The sequence below is a fragment of the Chlorocebus sabaeus genome, chromosome 5, assembly GCF_047675955.1.
Source record: "Chlorocebus sabaeus isolate Y175 chromosome 5, mChlSab1.0.hap1, whole genome shotgun sequence".
In the NCBI taxonomy this organism is placed as follows: domain Eukaryota; kingdom Metazoa; phylum Chordata; class Mammalia; order Primates; family Cercopithecidae; genus Chlorocebus; species Chlorocebus sabaeus.
In genome coordinates, this window is record NC_132908.1 from 80,730,906 (window position 1) to 80,751,661 (window position 20,756).

General features: G+C 46.5%; 1 protein-coding gene across 2 annotated transcripts in view; it reads right to left on the reverse strand.

The window, feature by feature from the left end:
- The window catches only part of MBTPS1 (membrane bound transcription factor peptidase, site 1), a 63,593-nt gene extending 46,937 nt beyond the window's left edge, over nt 1-16,656 (reverse strand). Inside the window, exons 1-3 of one of the 2 annotated variants that reach the window (XM_073015604.1) lie at nt 16,449-16,644; nt 14,206-14,505; nt 1,169-1,655 (exon numbers count right to left, since the gene is read on the reverse strand). In XM_073015604.1, coding sequence (XP_072871705.1) covers nt 1,169-1,337 — 169 coding nt within the window. In that variant the 5' untranslated portion in view covers nt 1,338-1,655; nt 14,206-14,505; nt 16,449-16,644. Of the gene's footprint in view, nt 1-1,168; nt 1,656-14,205; nt 14,506-16,448 lie in introns of both variants that reach the window. The other variant, XM_007994208.3, reaches the window with a different exon arrangement.
- Between the last annotated feature and the right edge of the window lie 4,100 nt (nt 16,657-20,756).

Sequence of the window (20,756 nt, forward strand, 5' to 3'; positions counted from 1 at the left end):
TGTAATCCCAGCTACTCGGGAGGCTGACGCAGGAGAATGGCTTGAACCCAGGAGGCAGAGGTTGCGGTGAGCTGAGATGGTGCCATTGCACTCCGGCCTGGGCAACAAGAGTGAAACTCCATCTCAAAAAAAAAAAAGAAAGAAATAAAAAGAAAAAAAATTAGCTGGGCATGGTGGCAGGTGCCTATAGTCCCAGCTACTTGGGAGGCTGAAGTGGGAGATCACTTGTGCCTGGGAGGTCAAGGCTGCAATGAGCTGAGATGGCACCACTGCACTCCAGCCTGGGTGACAAGAGCAAAACTCTGTCTCCAAAAGAAAAAAAAAAAAAGAAGGTGTAGGTAAATAATTCATGTCAATTTCCTTGTATCATAAAAGCTTACTCTACTGGGAAAACAAACTTACGCAAAGTTAATATTCATGAGCTGTGCAGTCAACCCATTGGAAATTCACTACAGAAGGCCAGGCACGGTGGCTCATGCCTGTAATCCCAGCACTTCGGGAGGCCAAGGAGGGTGATCACTTGAGGTCAGGAGTTCAAGACCAGCCTGGCCAACATGCTGAAACCCCATCTCTACTAAAAGTAAATAAAAAAAAAAAAAAGGCCATGAGCCACCATGCCTGTAGTCCCAACACTCTGGTAGGCCAAGGTGGGCAGATCACGAGGTCAGGAGTTTGAGACCAGCCTGGCCAAGATGGTGAAACCCCATCTCCACTAAAAATAGAAAAAATTAGCTGGGAGTTGTGGTGGGTGCCTGTAGTCCCAGCTGCTCGGGAGGCTGAGGCAGAACTGCTTGAACCCAGGAGGTAGAAGTTGCAATGAACCGAGATCGTAGCATTGCACTCCGGCCTGGGCAACAGAGTGAGACCCCATCTCAAAAACAAAACAAAACAAAATATTAGCCAGGCACGGTGGCAGGTACCTATAATCCCAGCTACTTGGGAGGCTCAGGCATGAGAATTGCTTGAACCCAGGAGGCAGAGGTCACAGTGAGCAGAGATCATGCCACCGCACTCCAGCCTGGGTGACAGAGTGAGACTCTGTCTCCAAAAAAAAAAGAAATATACTATAGAAAAGAGGAACATGTTCTTCAGCAATAGCTAATTTTATATTAAGTAAACTTGAAAAACATAGGATGGGAGGTCCTAATATTTAAGACAACATCATTACCATATTCCACAACTGTTGATGAGAATTCCACCTTCAAAGTCAGGTGGGAACAGCCGGGGCATGGGGCCTTTTCAAAAGATTTCTTTTCCAGTCTGTCGCCCAGATGTTTCTTCCCACAGAGCAAAACCACGAGCAGAAGCAGCCAGATGTTGACAAGCTTCATGGTCATAAGCGAATATGATCATAAAATTGCATACGTTCAAATCACACTTTTTTCTTCTTGATTAGAAGTAAATTTTTGTTTCGGCTAAAAGCTGCAACATTACTGATCAGCCATCTTACAGTCTTGTCCAACGTAAATAAAAGTTAAATCCCATGGCCTTTTGTGGTTCAGCCTGAAGCGAGGCTTTCATTTCTTTCTCCGCTTCTTCTCCATCTTGGAAATAAGGCTTCTCTCACTCAGGCCGTGATGACTGAGTCCTATACTCCATTTGTACCACAGAACCAACGTCCAACGGGGTTGATCAATCAACCACTGTGAGCCAATCTATGAAACAAAAAACAGTGCACACAGACATTAGCAGCAAACTGACATAGCCAGGTATGATTTAGTTGTATTTATAATTTAAACAGGTGGGTCAGTCAGGCAAGGTGGCAGGTGCCTGTAGATCAGCTACTTGGGAGGCTGAGGTAGGAAGATCATTTGAGCCCGGAGTTTGAGTCCAGCCTGAGTAACAAAGTGAGACCCTATGTCTAAAATAATAAATAAGAGAGTAAAAGAGATATCCCAGTTTTAAGACAAATTAATGTGCCATACAACCATGAAATGTATTATTTCATGTTTGTTTACTTATTACTCACTGCTTTCATGGGAAAATTTTTTTAGGCATCTTCAAAAATAAAACAATAAAATAAATGAGAAAAATGGAAAAAACTAAGGATAACAAAATAACACCAAAAATATTAAGCACACTGGACCTGAGCATTCTAGCAGTCAAAGAGAAGAAGGAATCAGGAAGATCCTTCGTTCTGTTTCAGATTCTATATTTCCTATCATTTGCAACTCAATCCCCAGAGCATTTCCCCAGTTGGCACTTTTACTTCCCACAAATTTCATGAAGTTTTCAGGCAAAAGCTTGGTATACATCCTTACTTTCTGCTGTAACATTAATACCTAACAGCAAAGGAATTTCCATATAAGTGATATTTAACACCTTCTTTAAGAAACACTATGCTTTAACATTACAGATTTTGAAATATTTTCTACCAATTCTATGAAAAGAGCATAAAAGGGTTTACTGTCTTGAAATCTGTTTTACCTGAAACCTCACACTTAAAAAAAATAACTCGCTAAATGTGTTATAAAACCAGATTATCTCTTTACTGGAGTGACATGAGAGGACAGTTTGTGAGGGAAGTTATTGCTAAAGAAAAATGTCATTTGAATATTAAATTACACATGGGCACTGACATCTTCCAAAACATCTAAATTGTAAGAAAAACTGCCACTCTTCACAATGAAAACAGAGCAATAGTAAAGAACAATGCTGGCTGTAACATACCCAGAAAAATCAGTTGCATAGACCATACCTGGGGCATAAATAATCCAGCAGGGTGGGGGATGCGTAAATGAAGCAAGACAGGCCTTCCAGTGTTACTTAGGATTTTAATATTCTTATTTATCTATTTATTTATTTATTTATTTATTTTGAGGAAGGGTCTCACTCTGACACTCAGGCTGGAGAGGGTGGCGCAATCTCTGCACAGTTCACTGCAGCCTCAACTTCCTGGGCTCAAGCAATCCTCCGGCCTCAGCCCCCCGAGTAGCTGGGACTACAGGCATGCATCGCCACACCCAGCTAATTTTTGGATTTTAATATAGAGAAGGGGTCTTGGCATTCTGTCCAGGCTGGTCTCAAACTCAGGTGATCCAGCCACCTTGGCCTCCCAAAGTGTTGAGATTACAGTCATGAGCCACCATGTCTGCCCACTACTTGTATTTAAAAAGAAAACATTAAGGACAAGGAGTTAGTCATCTATTAGGAAAGGCACTTCAAACTGTAAAACTCATTCTTCTGGCAGAAACTGGTGCTTCTGAGTTTTTGGCTTCTGGAACTATCAACACGTGCTTCTGCAAGTAGAAAAACACTGATAAAAGTACTGTGAGGGATTAAAATATCCAAATTATGTTTTTACATTTACTAAGTAGGGACTCTCACTACTGTACTAACAACTGATCCTGAAAAACAAGTCTATCTCTGGCACTGGCACTGGCAACTAAGAGACGTGGAACTCATCTGAGACGAGTGAAAGTTTAAAGCAGTTACATCCACCTTGACAAGAACAACAACAATGAGAATGCCAACTGCACGAGCAAAAACAAAGAGCCAAACAGAAAGACCAGGAAAGCAGAGGGCACCTAAAGCCACCCTAACAGGTTTCACAGAAGTTTACTCAGGAGTAAGCCCCTATTTCTCCGTTTCTTTATGCTTGATACATCCAGCAGTGGAGTACAAAGAAAATAATGACATGAAGCATGTATCTAGCTTAATTAAAGACTACTGGCCAAAGAAGATAAAAGCCAGTAATAACAGTTCTCATAGCACAGTAAATGAATATATATTTAAAAGATATTTATTAAATGGGTTCCTCACTCAAGGCAGGTTTTTTGATGTTGCTGTTAAAAAGGAAGGAATAATCATTTGAGCCCAGGGGTTTGAGACCAGCCTGGGCAACATGGAGAAACCCCATCTCTACAAAAAAAAATTAAAAATTAGCCAGGCATGGTGGCGCATCTATAGTCCCAGCTTTTCAGGAAGATCGCTTGAGCCTGGAGGTTACAGTGGGCCAAGAGTGCACCACTACATTCCAGCCTGGGTGACACAGTGACACTCTGTCTCCACTTAAAAAACAAACAAAAAAGCCTCTTAAAACTTTTCTGCCTCAAGCTAAAGAATCTGTGACACATGTGGGCTCCATATAACACAAATATAAGTAAGTAATAGTAGTGAGAAAAATCTTAGACCCAACTGGGTTAAATCAACTTTAATTCAACCTATTCTAAAATAATTCACTCAAAGGTAAAGACTCTTAGGTAAGAACTTGTAACAGCCCATGCAGAACAGATGGGTGATATTCTCTTACAACTTAGGCAGATACTTGCCTTTAAAAGAAATGGAAAGAAAGGGTTTGCTACTTTTTTTTTTTTTTTTTCTGAGATGGAGTCTTGCTCAGTCACCCAGGCTGGAGTGCAGTGGCATGATCTCGGCTCACTGCAAGCTCTGCCTCCTGGGTTCATGTCATTCTCCCGCCTCAGCCTCCCAAGTAGCTGGGACTACAGGCGCCCACCACCATGCCTGGCTAATTTTTTTTGTATTTTTAGTAAAGACAGGGTTTCACCATGTTAGCCAGGATGGTCTCGATCTGCTGACCTCGTGATCCACCCGCCTCGGCCTTTGAAGGCATGAGCCACTGCACCCGGCCGGGTTTGGGGGTTTTTTAATTAAAAAAAGGCCAGGTGTGGTGGCTCACACCTGTAATCCCGGTGTGATTCCACTTTGGGAGGCTGAGGCAGGCGGATCATTTGAGACCAGGAGTTGGACACCAGCCTGGCCAACATGGTGAAACCCCATATCTACTGAAAAAAAAATTAGTTGGGCATTGTGGTGCATGCCTGTAATCCCAACTACTGGGGAGGCTGAGGCAGGATAATCATTTGAACCCAGGAGGCAAAGGCGGCAGTGAGCTGAGATTGTGCCACTGCAGCAGTCCCGCCTGGGTGACGGCAAGATGTCTCAAAAAAAATAAAAAATAATAAATTAAAAAAAACCTCTAAGGTAATCAGTTCTTCCCCAAATTAAAAATAATAATAAATTTGGGGTTTTTGGAAAACGGAGAAGGCAATTATTATCATAAGACACTTTGCCTTAACTTATTCATTAGATCAGGCAATTTTAGAGTACTTACCAACTTAAGATACTATCAGGTACTACAGAACAAACACGGATTATTGGTGCGTCGGGGCACAACCTTCAAAGTGTGATCTAGTTAAATTTAAGGAGGCCAAACGCAACTAAACAAAATGCAGGAAATGAAAATGCCAAAGGAGAGGCAGGCATCCAGGGTCATAGATGCTGAACTGACACACAGTTCTCTCCAGGCTGTGAAGAGGCGGCTTCTACTGGGGAGAGGGCACCGCAGCAGCTCTGGAAGAATCTGAGCTCAGCAGGACTGAAAGATGGGTGTGAGGGAGGGAGGAGCACAGCATCCCAAGGATGGCAACACTGTAAACACAGGAAGACACGGACGTGTACAAGGATCAGCACCACCTAGCCTGAGAAGGGAGGCAAAGAGGGGTCGGTCTGGAGAGGCTGAAAGATGAGGGGGGCAGAGAGGCTGAAAGATGAGGGGGGCGGAGAGGACCTCAAGCAGGTACACCCCAGCCAACAGCTGGAAATGCGGACCTCTTCCATCAAACGGCAGTGAACAGCACAGAGATAAAACACAGCCGAAGGACGAGATTGCTGAGCTCCTGTGTTCACCCATCCACCTCATTTATTGAGAAACTACTAAAAGCCAGGCACTGTTCTAGGAGTAGGAAGAGTAATAAACAAAACACCATAGAAATCTCTGACCTCATGGAGCTTACCTTCCAGTGCAGGGAGACAGACTGTAACTAAGACAAGTAAAACATATGGTATTTAGATGGTGATAAAAACTACATTTGGGAAGGAGAAAAAACAGCTGGGCACGGTGGGTCACATCTGTAATTCTGGCACTTTGGGAGGCCAAGGTGGGTGGATCACCTGAGGCCAGGAGTCCGAGACCATCCTGGCCAACATGGTGAAACCCCATCTCTACTAAAAACAAAAAAACCAGTCGTGCATGGTGGCAGGCGCCTGTGGTCCCAGCTACTCAGGAGGCTCAGGCAGGAGAATCACTTGAACCCAGGAGGCGGACATTGCAGTGAGTCAAGATCACACCACTACACACCAGCCTGGGCAACAAGAGCAAAACTCCATCTTAATAATAATAATAATAATAATAATAATAATAAAATAAGTAAGAAAAAACAAAGAAAAGGAATGCAAGTCAGGAGAGGGCTGGCTTTCTGCTACAGCGCTACCTACAGCAGCTGCTGAGAAGGGGCCTTTTCAGTGAAGGTCCTTCGGATGCAGGAAGCTGGCCAAGGGTCTGGGGAAAGAGAATCCAGGCAGTGGGAAAGCAAGTGAAAAGGCCCTGGGGCAAGGACCATTCCTGGTGTGTGCGAGGAAAGAAAGGCAAAGAGGCCAGCGTGAAGCAAGGGAAAGCCGAAGATGAAATCCGAGGAAACGGGGGAGATAGCCCAGGGAGGGCCTGCAGGTCCCAGAAAGGACTTCAGCTTTGATTCTGAATGGGAAGAGAAAGCGTGAGGCAGTCCTGAGCACGTGTAGCTTGCGTTTTAGCCCAGTCGCTCTGGCTGCGGTGTGGAAGGGAGCACAGGCTGAGGTAGGGAGCATCTGGAGGACTTCTGTATAGAAAAAGCCAAGGGAGAGCAGATGCTGGCTTGCACCAGGGTGGGCAGGGGAGGTGATAAGAGGCAATGACATTAGAGATATGAAGGTAGAAGTGACAGATGTGCTGTCCACCAGATGTGGGGGGCACACAAGTGAGGATTCATGGCAACAGCAAGGCTGGTTGCCTGACTGGACCAGTGGAGCTTGCCCCTAACTGAGACGGGGAAGATAGCAGGAAAGCTGGCTTGGGAGACACCAGCAGGAGCTGAGCTCTGGGCATGTTCAATTTAGGATGAGCCTCAGGGTCTAGGGCATGGCTTAGGGCAGAATCCCAGGTAATCCAGTACCTTTTCTTTCAGACATGGCAAAAGACAGAGGGCACAGGAAAGTCAGAAGGACACCAAAATCTGTGGGAAATAATTTGCAAAAGGAAGGTGGGCAAGCTGAAGAGACAGAGACCGCTAGTTTAGTAACTGGTCCCTTCTGGAAAAGGGCCACACTAGTGAGTGGGTGAGCCTGGCCGCGAGACTGCATTTTACCAAGCCTACCAACTCCAGCCCACCTGCTCCAGTCTACCAAACCGCCAGCAGCTGGAAGGAAGGTGCCTTCAAGTGTAAAAATCCCATGGGGATGAATGATGAGGCTGGAAATGACAGGGACAAGGACACACCCCTTGCTGTGTTTGGATCTCGTGGACCTGCTTGTGTTCCTAAAAGGTGACCTAAAATCCAGGCTCTAACAAGACACTATTTCAAAGGATTTATGGCTCAAAAAATACGGCAACAGATCCTGAAGTTTCTATAGTTTCCCAATCCTAGAATAAGGTGGTTTCAAAATGGAAATTTCCTTTAAAGAAAACAAAAATGCCGAAATGGGGGCGAGAGACCAGTAAATGATGGCAGAGGGACTGGGGTCCCCAAGGCTGTGCTTGTTACCAACCCCCGAACTCCTGGGCCTTTTTTTTTTTTTTTTTTTTGAGACAGGGTCCCGCTTGGTCCCCCAGGCTGGAAGGCAGTGGCACAATCACGGTCAAGTGGCTCAAGTGATCCTCTCACCTCAGCCCAGTAGTTGCTGGGACTACAATAGCACCACTATGCCCAGCTAATTCTTTTTTTTTTTTTTTGGTAGAAATGGAGTCTCACCATGTTGCCCAGGCTGGTTTCAAACTCCCAGGCTCAAGAGATCCTCCTGCCTCAGCCTCTCAGAATGTTGGGATTATAGGTGTGAGCCACCATGTCTGGCCTGGGCCTAAAGAGATCTTGTTCCCACTGACTCACTAGACAAGTCCGTGAGGCTTTGCAAGCACAGACTGCACTTTCCAGGGTCTAATACATCTATTCAGCTGTGATGACTGGTCCCTCCTGGTTCTCACTACATAATGCAAACCCGATGGGCACACTTCCCAAGACAGGCTCACCACTGAGAGGTAAGCAGGCAAGCAGCAGCAGGACAGGCAGACAGAGCATGCACATGCAGATACAGACACACACACCTAAGGAAAAGCACTTTTTTCTTCTTTTTAGATGGAGTCTCACTGCTTGCTTTTTTGTTTTGTTTTGTTTTGAGACAGAGTTTTGCTCTTGTTGCCCAGGCTGGAGTGCAATGGCGCAATCTCCGCTCACTGCAACCTCTGTCTCCCGGTTCAAGCGATTCTCCTGCCTCAGCCTTCCCAGTAGCTGGGATTACAGGCGCCCGCCACCACGCCCAGCTAATTTTTGTACTTTTAGTAGAGATGGGGTTTTGCCATGTTGGCCAGGCTGGTCTCGAACTCCTGACCTCAGGTGATCCACCACCCCCCTCGGCCTCCCAAAGTGCTGGGATTATAGGCCTGAGCCACTGCGCTCAGCCCAAGAAAAGCACTTTCTAAAAAGAGTGCTAACTCTGCCTTTTCTTCTTCCCTTTCCAAAGAATGCTGCTGAAGACAAGAAGGTAGGAATTCATGAGAGAACGGCAGAAGCCCACCACGGGGTCTTAGAGTCTGAGCGGAGTGAGGAAGGTATGTGAAGGGAGAGGCACCAGGTGAGGGGGTCAGAGCCTGGCAAGTGAAGAAGGCACCACGCAGGCAATGGGGTGATAGTAGTGAAGGTGAAACTGTCTGATCAAATAAATATTTTACATATAATGGGATGGAGCTTTCTTACTGTCAGAGAAGGAAGTTAGAAATATGAAAGAGAAAAATATAAATGAACCATTCACTATCAGAACAAAATGATAAATGCTGGTCTGCATTTAAGGTTTTCAACACATAGACTAACGGATGTAGAAAGAAAGAAATCTAAGTGCATGTGTACATGCTACATACATTTCCTAGCTATCTCCAAAAGGGTGTGGCAGCAGTGAAATCCCAATAGCAAGGAGCCCACCTAGTGCCCATAACTGGTTCTAAATATCACTCTCCACTAAAAGAACCCAGGCTCTTTGGACAGAGAGCTAGTTCCAGGTTGGGTAGGGTAAGAATAAGACGGGTTTGGAACAGTGTCACTCGGTGAGGAAAGGCTCACAGAATGATGGGGAAGTGTCCAAGGAACACGGAAGCCAGTCTGGAGGGGCCCCCACTAACCAAATCCGGGGCAATCTGAGCATCGCAATAAATAATGAATATAACAGATCCCAATTCGTGAAATAAAACAGGAAAACAGGAGTCCACAATGACATAAAGTTTGAAGAAGAATGAGATATTTACATCATCTCAAAATGCCTTACTGCCAACAAAATCTCTCTTTTCAAAGGGGAAAAGTCATTTCACAGTGGAGAGGCCAGCAAGTTGTCCAAGGGAAGCAGCAATGGGACAAATGGAGCCAGGTCTACAAGAGCAGATGCACTGAGAAGAGCCTGCATCACTTCTGGGAGGTTCCTCACAAAGATGCACAACCTGATTTCAAATCATGAGAAACATCAGACCAACCCAAATTGAGAGACATTCTACAAAATCAACTGGCCTAGAATTTTCCTAAGCACCAAGGTAATGAAAGGCAAGAATGACTGAGCTACTGCCCCAGATTGAAGGAGACTCCAGAGACAATGCAACTCATGAATCCAAACTGGATCCATCTGCTGTAACAGGCACTCAGGGACAAAAACCCAAATAAGCCTGCCTGTGGATCAGATGGTAGTGATGTATCAAAACTAATTTCCTGATTTTGAAAACTGTGCTGTGATTATGTAAGAAGGTCCTTGCTTGGAAGATACGCCCACTAAAATACCGGGGGATAATGGAGTATCAGGGCTGCAATTTACTCGCAAATGCTTCAGAGAAAAAAAGGTTTCATACTGCTCGTGCAGCCTTCCTGTTAGGTTCAGCCTGTTTCCAAAGCAGGCAGAAAAAATAACTTCTTTATTTAGCCTCACCTGCCAGGGATGCACGAGCCTGGGGGTATTTTAAATGTGGTGACAGGGACATCCTAAGCCTCTTATATTGGATTCAGTCAGTGCTGTTCACTGCTACAAAACGAAACCACATACCATGTCAGATAGATTTACTACACTCATCAATTGTTATGTAGAAGGACATCCAAAGACGGGACTGAGCTAGTTAAAGGGAAATTAAAAGTATATCTCATTCTAGGAAATTGACAGAATTCCTGAAAAGATCCATGGTAAATTTCCGCTAACATTAACCTGTGTTTCTATGATTTATATTCAACAATCAAGTGACATTTTGACAGAAAAAATGAGGCACCCCCTGTAGAATAAAAATCATGTTTATTAAGTCAACAAATCCAATAAAGTACGTACTCTAATACGTTGCTGGTGAATATTAAAAAAAAAAAAAAAAACAACCTTTTAGAATGGCAATTTTCAAGTATGTATTAAAACGCTTAAAAACGAACGTTAAAAACTTTTGGTCCAACAAATCCAAAATAACAAAAACTAACACTCACTGAGCATTGATTATGTAGCAGGTGACATTCTAAGTAGCCTGCAAGTATTAACTCATTCAATCCTCCCAACAATCCATTACTACCCCCATTTTCAGATAAGAACTGAAGCCCAGAGTAGCGAAGCAACTTGCCTGGGGCCACAACACCAGCAAGCAGGACAGCTGGGCTGGGAACTCAGGTGGTCAGCCTGGCTTCAGAGGCTGCACTCGTCAGAGGCAGATCGCCTGCTTTTCTAAAATCTCCCCTAGGGATTTAATCCAAGAAGTATGAATCTGGAAGCACATAACGCTTTATGTCCAAGGACACACACTGCAAGATTATGAGTGGGAAAAGCTGGAGACCATCTAAATGTGCATAAACAAGGAGACTGACTAAGTAATTATGGTTCGTGCATACCACAGAACGCCATGCAGCAATTTCAAATGCTCCTCCTGCGGTAGGCTCAACAATGGTCCCCACAAACATGCCCACATCCTAATTCCTAGAACCTGGGAATGTTCCTTTATATACAAAAGCATATAGGCCAAAGGGACTTTGCAGCTGTGACTAAATGAAGGCATTGAGACAGTATCCTCAATGATCCAGGTGGGCCAGGTGTCATTACAAGGGTCTCTATAAGAGAGAGGCAGGAGATGAGAACAGGTAGTAAGAGACGTGATGATGAAAGCAACAGGCTGGCTGGCCACAGTGGCTCATGCCTGTAATCCCAGCACTGTGGGAGGCTGAGGTGGGCAGATCACCTGAGGTCAGGCGTTCAGGACCAGCCTGGCCAACATGGGGAAACCTCATCTCTATTAAAAATACAAAAATTAGCTAGGCATGGTGGTGGGCGCCTGTCATCCTAGGCACTTGGGAGGCTGAGGCAGAATCCCTTGAACCTGGGAGGCAGAGGTTGCAGTGAGCCAAGACTGTGCCACTGCATTCCAGCCTGGGCGACAGAGAGAGACTCCATCTCAAAAAAAAAAAAAAGAAAGCAATCAAGAGGATGAGATAATCTGAGGAAGAAGTCGGGAGCCAAGGAACACAGGTGGCCTATAGAAACAAAAACAAAAGGAAACTGATTCTCTCCACAGAGCCTTCAGAAGGAGACAGCCCTGCTGAAACTTTGACTTGAGCTCAGTGAGACCGATTCTGGACTTCTGATATCCAGAACTGTGAGACAGTAATTTCATGTTGTTCTAGGCCACTGTTTGTGGCCATTTGTTACAACAATAGAAATATGAGGAAATGCTAATGAAATGTTAAGTAAAAAACAGTTTAGGTACCATGTAATCCAAATTTTATTTTACATTTTAATTTTAAAATGTGTCTATGAACAAGGAAAAAAAATGCAGCTGGGTGTGGTGGCTCATGCCTGTAATCCTAGCACTTTGGGAGGCCAAGGCAGGTGGATCACTTGAGGCCGGGAGTTCAAGACCAGTCTGGCCAACATAGCAAACCCTATCTCTACTAAAAATACAAGAAATTAGCTGAGCGTGGTGACACACGCCTGTAATCTCAGCTACTCGGGAGGCTGAGGCATGAGAATCGCTTGAACCAAGGAGGTGGAGGTTGCAGTGGGCAGAGATAAAGCCACTGCATTCCAGCCTGGGCAACTGAGACTCTGTCTCAAAACGAAACGACGACAACAAAAAAACCCACTGAAAGCCACATACCAAAATGGTTACAGTGGTTCTACCTTTCAACTGTATGATTACAGATAGTTAATTTCTGCTTTATTTTATTTATGTTTATAGGGAGCACGTTACTTTTATACTTAGATAAAACATATCATTTAAGTATTTTAATAAACCTTTTCAAATAAATTTTAAAGAATAGGCCAGGCTTGGTGGCTCATGGCTGTAACCCCAGCACTGCAGGAGGCTGAGGCTGGGGGTGTGCAGTGGGGGCGGATCACCTGAGATCAGGAGTTCAAGACCAGCCTGCCAATACGGTGCAACACCATCTCTACTGAAAATACAAAAATTTGCTGGGTGTGGTGGCGTGTGCCTGTAATCCCAGCTACTCAGGAGGTTGAGGCTGGGAGAATCGCTTGAACCTGGGAGGCAGAAGTTGCTGTGAGCCAAGATCAAGCAACTGCACTCCACCCTGGGTGATAGAGTGAGATGCCATCTCAAAAAAAAAAGAATAAATCATACTTTCTGGTAAGACAGTGGCACAAAAATTCGAATACATATGCTAGATTTAACTTTATTTGTACATATACTAAAGCTTAAAAGGGATCTATCTCCTACAAATTGTTCTCAAAGATCTGTCTAAAGTTATTTTCCAGCCTAAGGAAAAGATAGCCTTTGAAAGTACTAAGCTTTTGGCTAGTTCATTCTGAAAGGCTTATTATCATTTGTAATATCACTAAACTTAAGACAGCCTACTTAGGGCTGTTACTGGATCCACTAGATGTTAACTGGATTTAGTTTCTATAAATTCTTTATGCAGAAGACCTGATTATCTTTCCATACAAAGGCATAACCTTAAAAGATGGTATTTCTATACCTATCAATTTTTCATGAGAATGATTACATCTCTAATACAGGAATAATTTAAAATTTTTGACATCAAACACTAACTTAAAAAGACACAGTTCAAATTATAGACATAGAAAACAGGACTTAATGGGATTTGTGTAGAAGGGAGATTCGGCAGAAGAAATGTATTACCGGGCAAGCAACTGGCTCAGCTGGTGGCTAGCATTCTGTGCAGCTTAACGGGATTTGTGTAGGAGACTCGGCAGAAGAAATGGATGACCGGGCAAGCAGCTGGCCCAGCTGGTAGCTAGCATTCTGTGCACCTCTTGGAGTCTCCCACTTACAATTTTCACAAGAAAGGACTATCACAAAGATTATAATTCTGGGCATAACTAAACTATATCTGAAATTATCTCTTTAAAAATAATTAGAACATAATGCAGGTGAGAGAAAATGACTTGTATCACCCGATAATCATCTAATTATGCAGCTATGCCTTGCTTTGTAATAAACTAGTTTACTAAAATAGCTCCAAAGGAAACCGAATTGTGTTTAGACCACGAAAGGTGACTATCCAGTCCAACTAAAAGTAGGCTGAAAAACTACCACCATCAGAACTAATTGCATACTTGGCTGTATTACCATTGTTTAACAGGCTAACAATTAAGTCATGCCAGACCAAACTATAGTAAAACAAAGGTGTCTTCTTTCTTTTTTTTTGAGACGGAGTCTCGCTCTGTCACCAGGGTGGAGTGCAATGACGAGATCTTGGCTCACTGCAACCTCTGCCTCCCGGGTTCACACGATTACCCTGCCTCAGCCTCCCAAGTAGCTGGAACTACAGGCGTGTGCCACCATGCCCGGGTAATTTTTTTGTATTTTTAGTAGAGATGGGATTTCACCGTGTTAGCCAGGATGGTCTCGATCTCCTGACCTCATGATCCGCCTGCCTCGGCCTCCCAAAGCGCTGGGATTACAGGCATGAGCCACCGTGCCTGGTCGACAAAGGTGTATTCTGGTGTATTCTTACATCCAGTGCAACCATTTCTTCTGGCACACTCTATCCATCAGGTGGTCTTGTATTAAAAACAAAAAAAACTTCATCCCAATGTATCACTACAGTCAAGAGTGAGAAACCTTGGTCTGTGGTGTCTTCACTGCCTACTATTTCATACACGTCACTCTTGTCTTTTAGTCTCACACTTTAGTCATTCAGTATTAGTTGGTCACACACAGGGCACCTCCAAACTTCTTACCTTCTTTTACTTTAAAATGCGTTTCCTCAACTGGGCACGGTAGCTCACGCCTGTAGTCCCAGCACTTTGGGGGGCCGACGCAGGTGGATCACAAGGTCAAGGAGTCTGAAACCAGCCTGACCAACATGGTAAAACCCTGTCTCTACTACAAATACAAAAATGAGCCAGGCGTGGTGGCAGGCGCCTGTAGTCTCGGCTACTCGGAAGGCTGAGGCAGGAGAATCGCTCGAACCCAGGAGGCAGAAGTTGCAATGAGCTGAGATCTGCCACTGCACTCCAGCTTGGCGACAGAATGAGACCCTGTCTCAATAAATAAATAAATAAATAAATAAATAAATAAATAAAGCGTTTCCTCAAGCAGATTTCTGCAGTACTAATGGGAGCAATGCACAGTTCACCTTAGCCTTCAGTCTTCCCAGTTCTTTTTTTTTTTTTTTTTTGAGACACAGTCTCACTCTGTCGCCCAGGCTGGGGTGCAGTGGCGTGATCTTGGCTCACTACAACCTCTGCCGCCTGGGTTCAAGCGATTCTCCTGCCTCAGCCTCCCAAGCAGCTGGGATTACAGGCGCCTGCCATTGCGCCCGGCTAATTCTTGTATTTTCAGTAATGACGGGGTTTCACCATATTGGCCAGGCTGGTCTTGAACACCTGACCTCGTGATCCGCCCGCCTCGGCCTCCCAAAGTGCGGGATTACAGGCGTGAGCCACCGCGCCCGGCCCAGTCTTCCTAGTTCTTGTTAACCTCCTGACTAGAAGAGCTCCCACTTCATCCCTAGGTGCTTCAAAGGTTCCGCAAGCTCTGCATTGGAATTTCCCCTTTTTATATAGAAAGGACCAATTCTTGATTATACAGGGTGCCTGGGGAGTGCAGTAGTTTGACACGTGTCTGGGTCAGGTCCCAGCTCCCATCCCCAGTCAACAATTTTGCTGTCATCTGCATCACACACTGGAGCATAAAATAAAATTTTATTTGCCAAAAGTATTCTGCATAAATACTTAAACAAAATGCGGTAGAGCCACACAACTGAGTATTATTTGGTCATAAAAGGAATGAAATCCTGATTCATGCTACAACATGGATGAACTGTGAAAACATGCTAAGTGAAAGAAGCCTGACACAAAAGGCCACATATCATATCTTTCCATCTGAATTTATGAAATAGTCATTAAAAGCAAATCTAGAAAGTCAAAGTAGATGAAAGATTGCCTGTGGCGGAGCTTGGAAATGGGTATTGACCACGAATGGGCATCAGAGGTCTTGGGGTAACGGAAATGTTCTAAAAGTGGATTTGGTGGTGACTGTGCAGCTGTAAATTTACTAAAAACCACTGAACAGTACACTTAAAACAGGTGGATTTTATGGTATGTAAATTCTACTTCAATGAAGCCCCTAAGTATAAATAATAATAGCGGATTCTCCAGATTGAAAAACAAAAAATGAGAGGAATTACTTCTCTTCTGCAAGCCCTCCTTTTCTTACATATACAATCGCAGACCCTGAAGTTAGGAGGGCTTACCTACATAGTTAAGACTTAAGAACGAGTCTCCAGAATTCAACTCAGGTCGTATTCCACTCCATGTCATTTAGAAGTGTCAATCACAATCTAATAACTCCATGTCATTTGGAAGTGTCGATTAGAATCTAATAATTTGTGTAGACAGACAACCCAATACGAAAGGTAAACATCTTAATAAAAATATTGACGATCCACAACGATCTTAGGTAGCGCAACCATGCCAAGGCGCCGCAAGATTTTTAAGATGCTACAGGTTTAAAAGGCAACCAGGTTCTGAGAGTTTGCCGAACAGGATCCCTGCATTTCCAAAAACCAGCAGCGAAATACGCACAGACCGAGATAAGGCAAAGACTCGAGGTCTTTTAAACCTGAAGCCAGCACTGCCCCGGAAGCGCACCTAGAATTCAGTCTGTTTGCAGGCTCGGGGCCAGAGCAGGGCGTATTGTTTCACTCGGTGAATGCTCATTTCACGTAAAGAAAACCATGCAACAGAACAAGCCGCCGGAGCGCGCACACCCCCGCAGGGCCGCGGGACAGGCACGCTGTGTCCAAACAAGCGCCGGAAGCCCCGCGCCCATCTCCCCCGGCCCGGCCCGGCCCCCGCAGCCCTCGCCTTGGGGCCTCGGACGCAGCCGGCACAGCTGAGCGAGTGGGCCGCCGCTGCTAGACAGGCGGGCAGCGGAGCTGTCCGGGGAGGCCGCGCGCGCACGCGGACGGCTGACGTACCTGCGCCGCCTGGAGCTCAGGGCCGGCGGGCCCGGGATAACGGCACCTCCGCTGCGAACACGCCTGGGTACTCCATTCGGGGCTGTTTACTCCCAACTCTCGCGAGACCGGGCGACCGGGCCAGGGAGGCCCACAGCTGGGAGCGTCAGCCCCACAGACGCAGCGTGCCCTGTGTGTCCCGCGCTCCCGGGCCTGCGTGCGCGCTCTGGACGCCGTGGGCCGCGGGACCACGCCGGGAGGATGGACGATGGTCTCGCGACATTTGCGGCCGGGGACCTGTGGCAGGGTGGAAGCGGAGGGGCGTGGCCAGCGCGGGGCCAGGCGGAGACAATGCGCCGGGGAACGCCTTGTCTGCGCAGCGAGTCGCTCTAGGATCCCAGACTCGGAAAAGGGGCCCGGATCTAGAAAGACTGCCTGGTGCAGGCTCCATGCCCCCACGGGCCTGCTGTCATGGAACCGTGGAGAGCTAGCTTCCGGCGCGGACCCTCCTTGCAGGGGTCCACGTCCAGGCATCGGCGGTTCGGACTCCCCAGCCCCGATCGGGCACCTGCCCTGGGTGCCCCTTAACTCAGGCGGTAGCTGGTTAATATGGCGAAGTGTCCAGTCCGGAACACGCGAAACCCCAAATTCCGCCTGCCCGACCTCCTGACCCCCGGCGCCGCAGGACGACAGACTGGGCCTCCCGACGCGCAGCGCGCTGCCGGGACACCGGTGCGTGAGAAACGGAAGGACCTTTGTAACGCCACGTGTTTGCCCTTTTTGAAAAAACGAGAATAAATGTGTCAAACTCTCTGAAAAGCTTGCCGCCTGAAAGATGTCTGGGTGACTTAGATGCTAGGATCACAGGTTGTTTTCAATGTAAATGGCCCCGTAAGGGCACTAGCAGAGGACTGAAAGCGTCTTCAGGTACTGCTGGTGGGCGGTGATGCGCTATAGGTTGATCAGACGATTTTTTATCTTTTTGAACTTGACACTGCACCACAGTAATGCTGAACTGCACCAGTATTACAGATCACGGCGCATCATCTTCCTTCAACATGATTTAACACAGTTGACTTAATACAGTGGATACATGTAGAATTACAAATTACCACACCCCACCTCAGGCTTCTACTTGGTAATTTTGAGCAAGTTATTTAACCTCTTTGTACCTCAACTTCTTCATCCCAAAAATAGGGGTACCAGCCAGGTGGGGTGGCTCACGCCTGTAATCCCAGGACTTGGGGAGGCTGAGGCAGGCAGATCACTTGAGGTCAGAAGTTTGAGACCAGCCTGGTCAACATGGTGAAACCCCGTCTCTACCAAAAATATAAAAACTTAGCTGAGTGTGGTAGCCTGCGACTGTAATCCCAGCTACTCAGGAGGCTGAGGCAGAAGAATTGCTTGAACCTGGGAGGCGGAGGTTGCAGTGAGCTGAGATTGTACCACTGCACTCCAGCCTGAGCGACAGAATGAGACTCTGCCTTAAAAATAAGTAAATAAAAAAATTTTTTAAAAATAGGGGTACTAATATCTACCTTAAAGGATGAGGGTTAAATTAAGCACAGACATAAGGCCTAGCACAGTGGTTTATGCCTGTAATCTCAACACTTTGGGAGGCTGTGGCGGGAGGATCACTTGAGCCCAGGAGTTTGAGACTAGTTTGGGCAACAGAGAGATGTCTCTACAGTTGTGTTTGGTTTTGTTTTTGCCAGGAGTGGTGGTGGGGCACCTGTAGTCCCAGCTACTAGGGAGGCTGAGGTGGGAGGATTGCCTGAGCCCAGGAGGTCGAGGCTGCAGTGAGCCATGATTATACCACTGCACTCCAGCCTGGGCAAAAGAGCAAGACCTTGTCTCAAAAACAAACAAAAAGCATAAGCATAAAGTACTCGGCTCCTATATGACTCAATACTTGGTGGATACTTGAATCCTTTCCTGGCTCAGATCTCAGACGATTTTCTGAACTTTTGGGGCACCCTTGCCTCTCTTTGCATGTGCAAACTGTCAAAGGCACTCCCTTCTGCCACCACAGAAAGCATTTGATCTTAAACTTGACTATGTCCTTCTGTTCCAACTTTGGGTAAATTAATCTTGGTCAGGGTTCTCTGAACAGCCCTTCAGTCATTATGCCATTGAATACATGGCCCTACTGTTGGAAACTGGGGTAGAATAGTGATTGCAGATATCAATCATGTGACAGTGAGGCCCCACAGCAGGGGAGAGAATACCACCACCACCAGTTCCAGAGAATGCCTGTACACTGAGGGGACTGGGGTGTGGGAGAGAAAAGTTACTTGGAGAGTACCAAGACAGCCTGAGCTACAGGATCCTGGTCTACCACTGGTGGATTCCCACCACTCTGGTTCTAAAATAACTTCCTCAACTTGTGCTTCACATACAGAATGAAGCATCTGCAAATCTTTATTCAAATGAAATGTTATTTTAAAGAATAATAGCTGGTGGCACAGGCACGAGCCAACCCTGGGAAAGCCTCCCTGGAGTTATGGCTCCCGGGGTCCCAGCAGCCACTCTGCAGAGATCTTGGAGGTCCTAGTAAACCTGCCGGCAGCACTACAGGCAGGCTGCTTTCTTTTGGCAAGGATGGCTTTGCCGAGAGCATCAAAACCTCGGAGGCAAACACCAAGGAGGTGTTTTCAGGCAAGATCACACCTGAGTCACTGCTGCTCAATGTGCACCTGGAGGTGACATCCCTGCAGACGTCTCCAGCCTCTCACTATACTCACTACGGCCTCACCCACCAGCACATCTCAGGTGTCCGTGGCTTTTTCAAAGACAACTTCATGCTCCTGGTGCTGGAGCTCTGCCACCTGAGACCTCTCGTGGACCTGCACATAAAGAGAGCCCGAGGGTGCTACTGCCCGCAGTAGATTATCCTTGGCTGCCGGCACCTGCCTGAAACTGGATTATTCACCAGGACCTCAAGCTGTACCCCCTCTTCCCGAATGATGACCTGGAGGTGAAAACGGGAAGATTTGGACTGGCAACCAAAGTCCAACATGACGGGAGGCAGAGGAAGACCCTGGGTGGGACTCCTGATTCCATAACTCCCAGGGAGCGGGGAAAGAAAGGGCACCGTTTCAAAGTGGATGTGTGGTCCCTTGGGTACATCACACATACCTTGGTAGTGGGCAAACCACCGTTTGAAACCTCTTGTCTAAGAGACCTACCTCTGGTCAAGAATACACACAGCGTTCCCAAGCACAGCCACCCCGTGGCCGCCTCCCTCATCCAGAAGATACTTCAGACAAACCCGACAGCCCCTCACTGAGAAGCTTCTGAATAGCAGGTTTTTCACATCTCGCTCCATCCCTGCCCATCTCCCCATCATCTGCCTCCCATCGCACTGAGGTTCTCAATCCCTCCCAGCAGCTTGGACCCTCGCAACTGCAAGCTTCTCGTGATCCTCAAGGCATGGAGAACCCCTGCCTGAGCAGCCCCAGGAAAAAGAGGAACCGGTGGCTTAGGGAATGGGACAGGCGGTCAATGCCGCCGTGGTGACATGCTGCAGCACTACACAGCACGGGCTGGTGAGGTAAGAGGAGGCTGAGGATGCCACCCACATCCCCAGCTTCTGGGTCAGTGAGTGGGTAAACTGGTCCAATAAGCACAGCCTAGGGCATCAGCTGTGTGACAACAGTGTTACACATGCCTTATCTTCGACAACACCGTGACAGCCTGCAGTGCGGTAGAGCTCCCTGATCCCAGGGGACATGTTCCGAGACCTCCGGTGGATGGTCTTGGACTCACCGTGGCTGGAACTTCAGCAGTTTGAGGTGCGACAGCAAAACTTGCATGAATGTCTTTTTCCTTCTTCCCAGTGTCATGGAGAGAAGACTTGTTTTACTGTAGATCTCAGCAACTTCAGCATACAATGTGTTTCTTTCCTTATTAAGTGGAGAAGTTTGACCTTTTCACTTAAAAGAGCACTTTCCAGCTTCTCAGCATATCCGTAGTGCCAGCATCACTACTCTTGGGCTTTGGGGACATTACGAAGTAAAATAAGGGTTACCTGAACGCAAGCTGTGGACATGGGGAGAACTCTCATCCCAGGCAGGAGGGCGTGGGATGGTACGAGATTTCATCACGCTACTCAGAACTGTGTGCAATTTAAAACTTATGAACTGTTTATGGAATTTTCCATTGAATGTTTTCGGACTTTGACCACAGGTAACTGAAACCTCAGAAAACAAAACTGTGGATAAGGGGAAACTACTGTCCACAGAGCATGGTGACACAGGTCCTGCCCCATTGTGAGTTCCCACCCAACTCACTGATGGAGGTCACCCCCCTAAGTATTTCCACAACCAC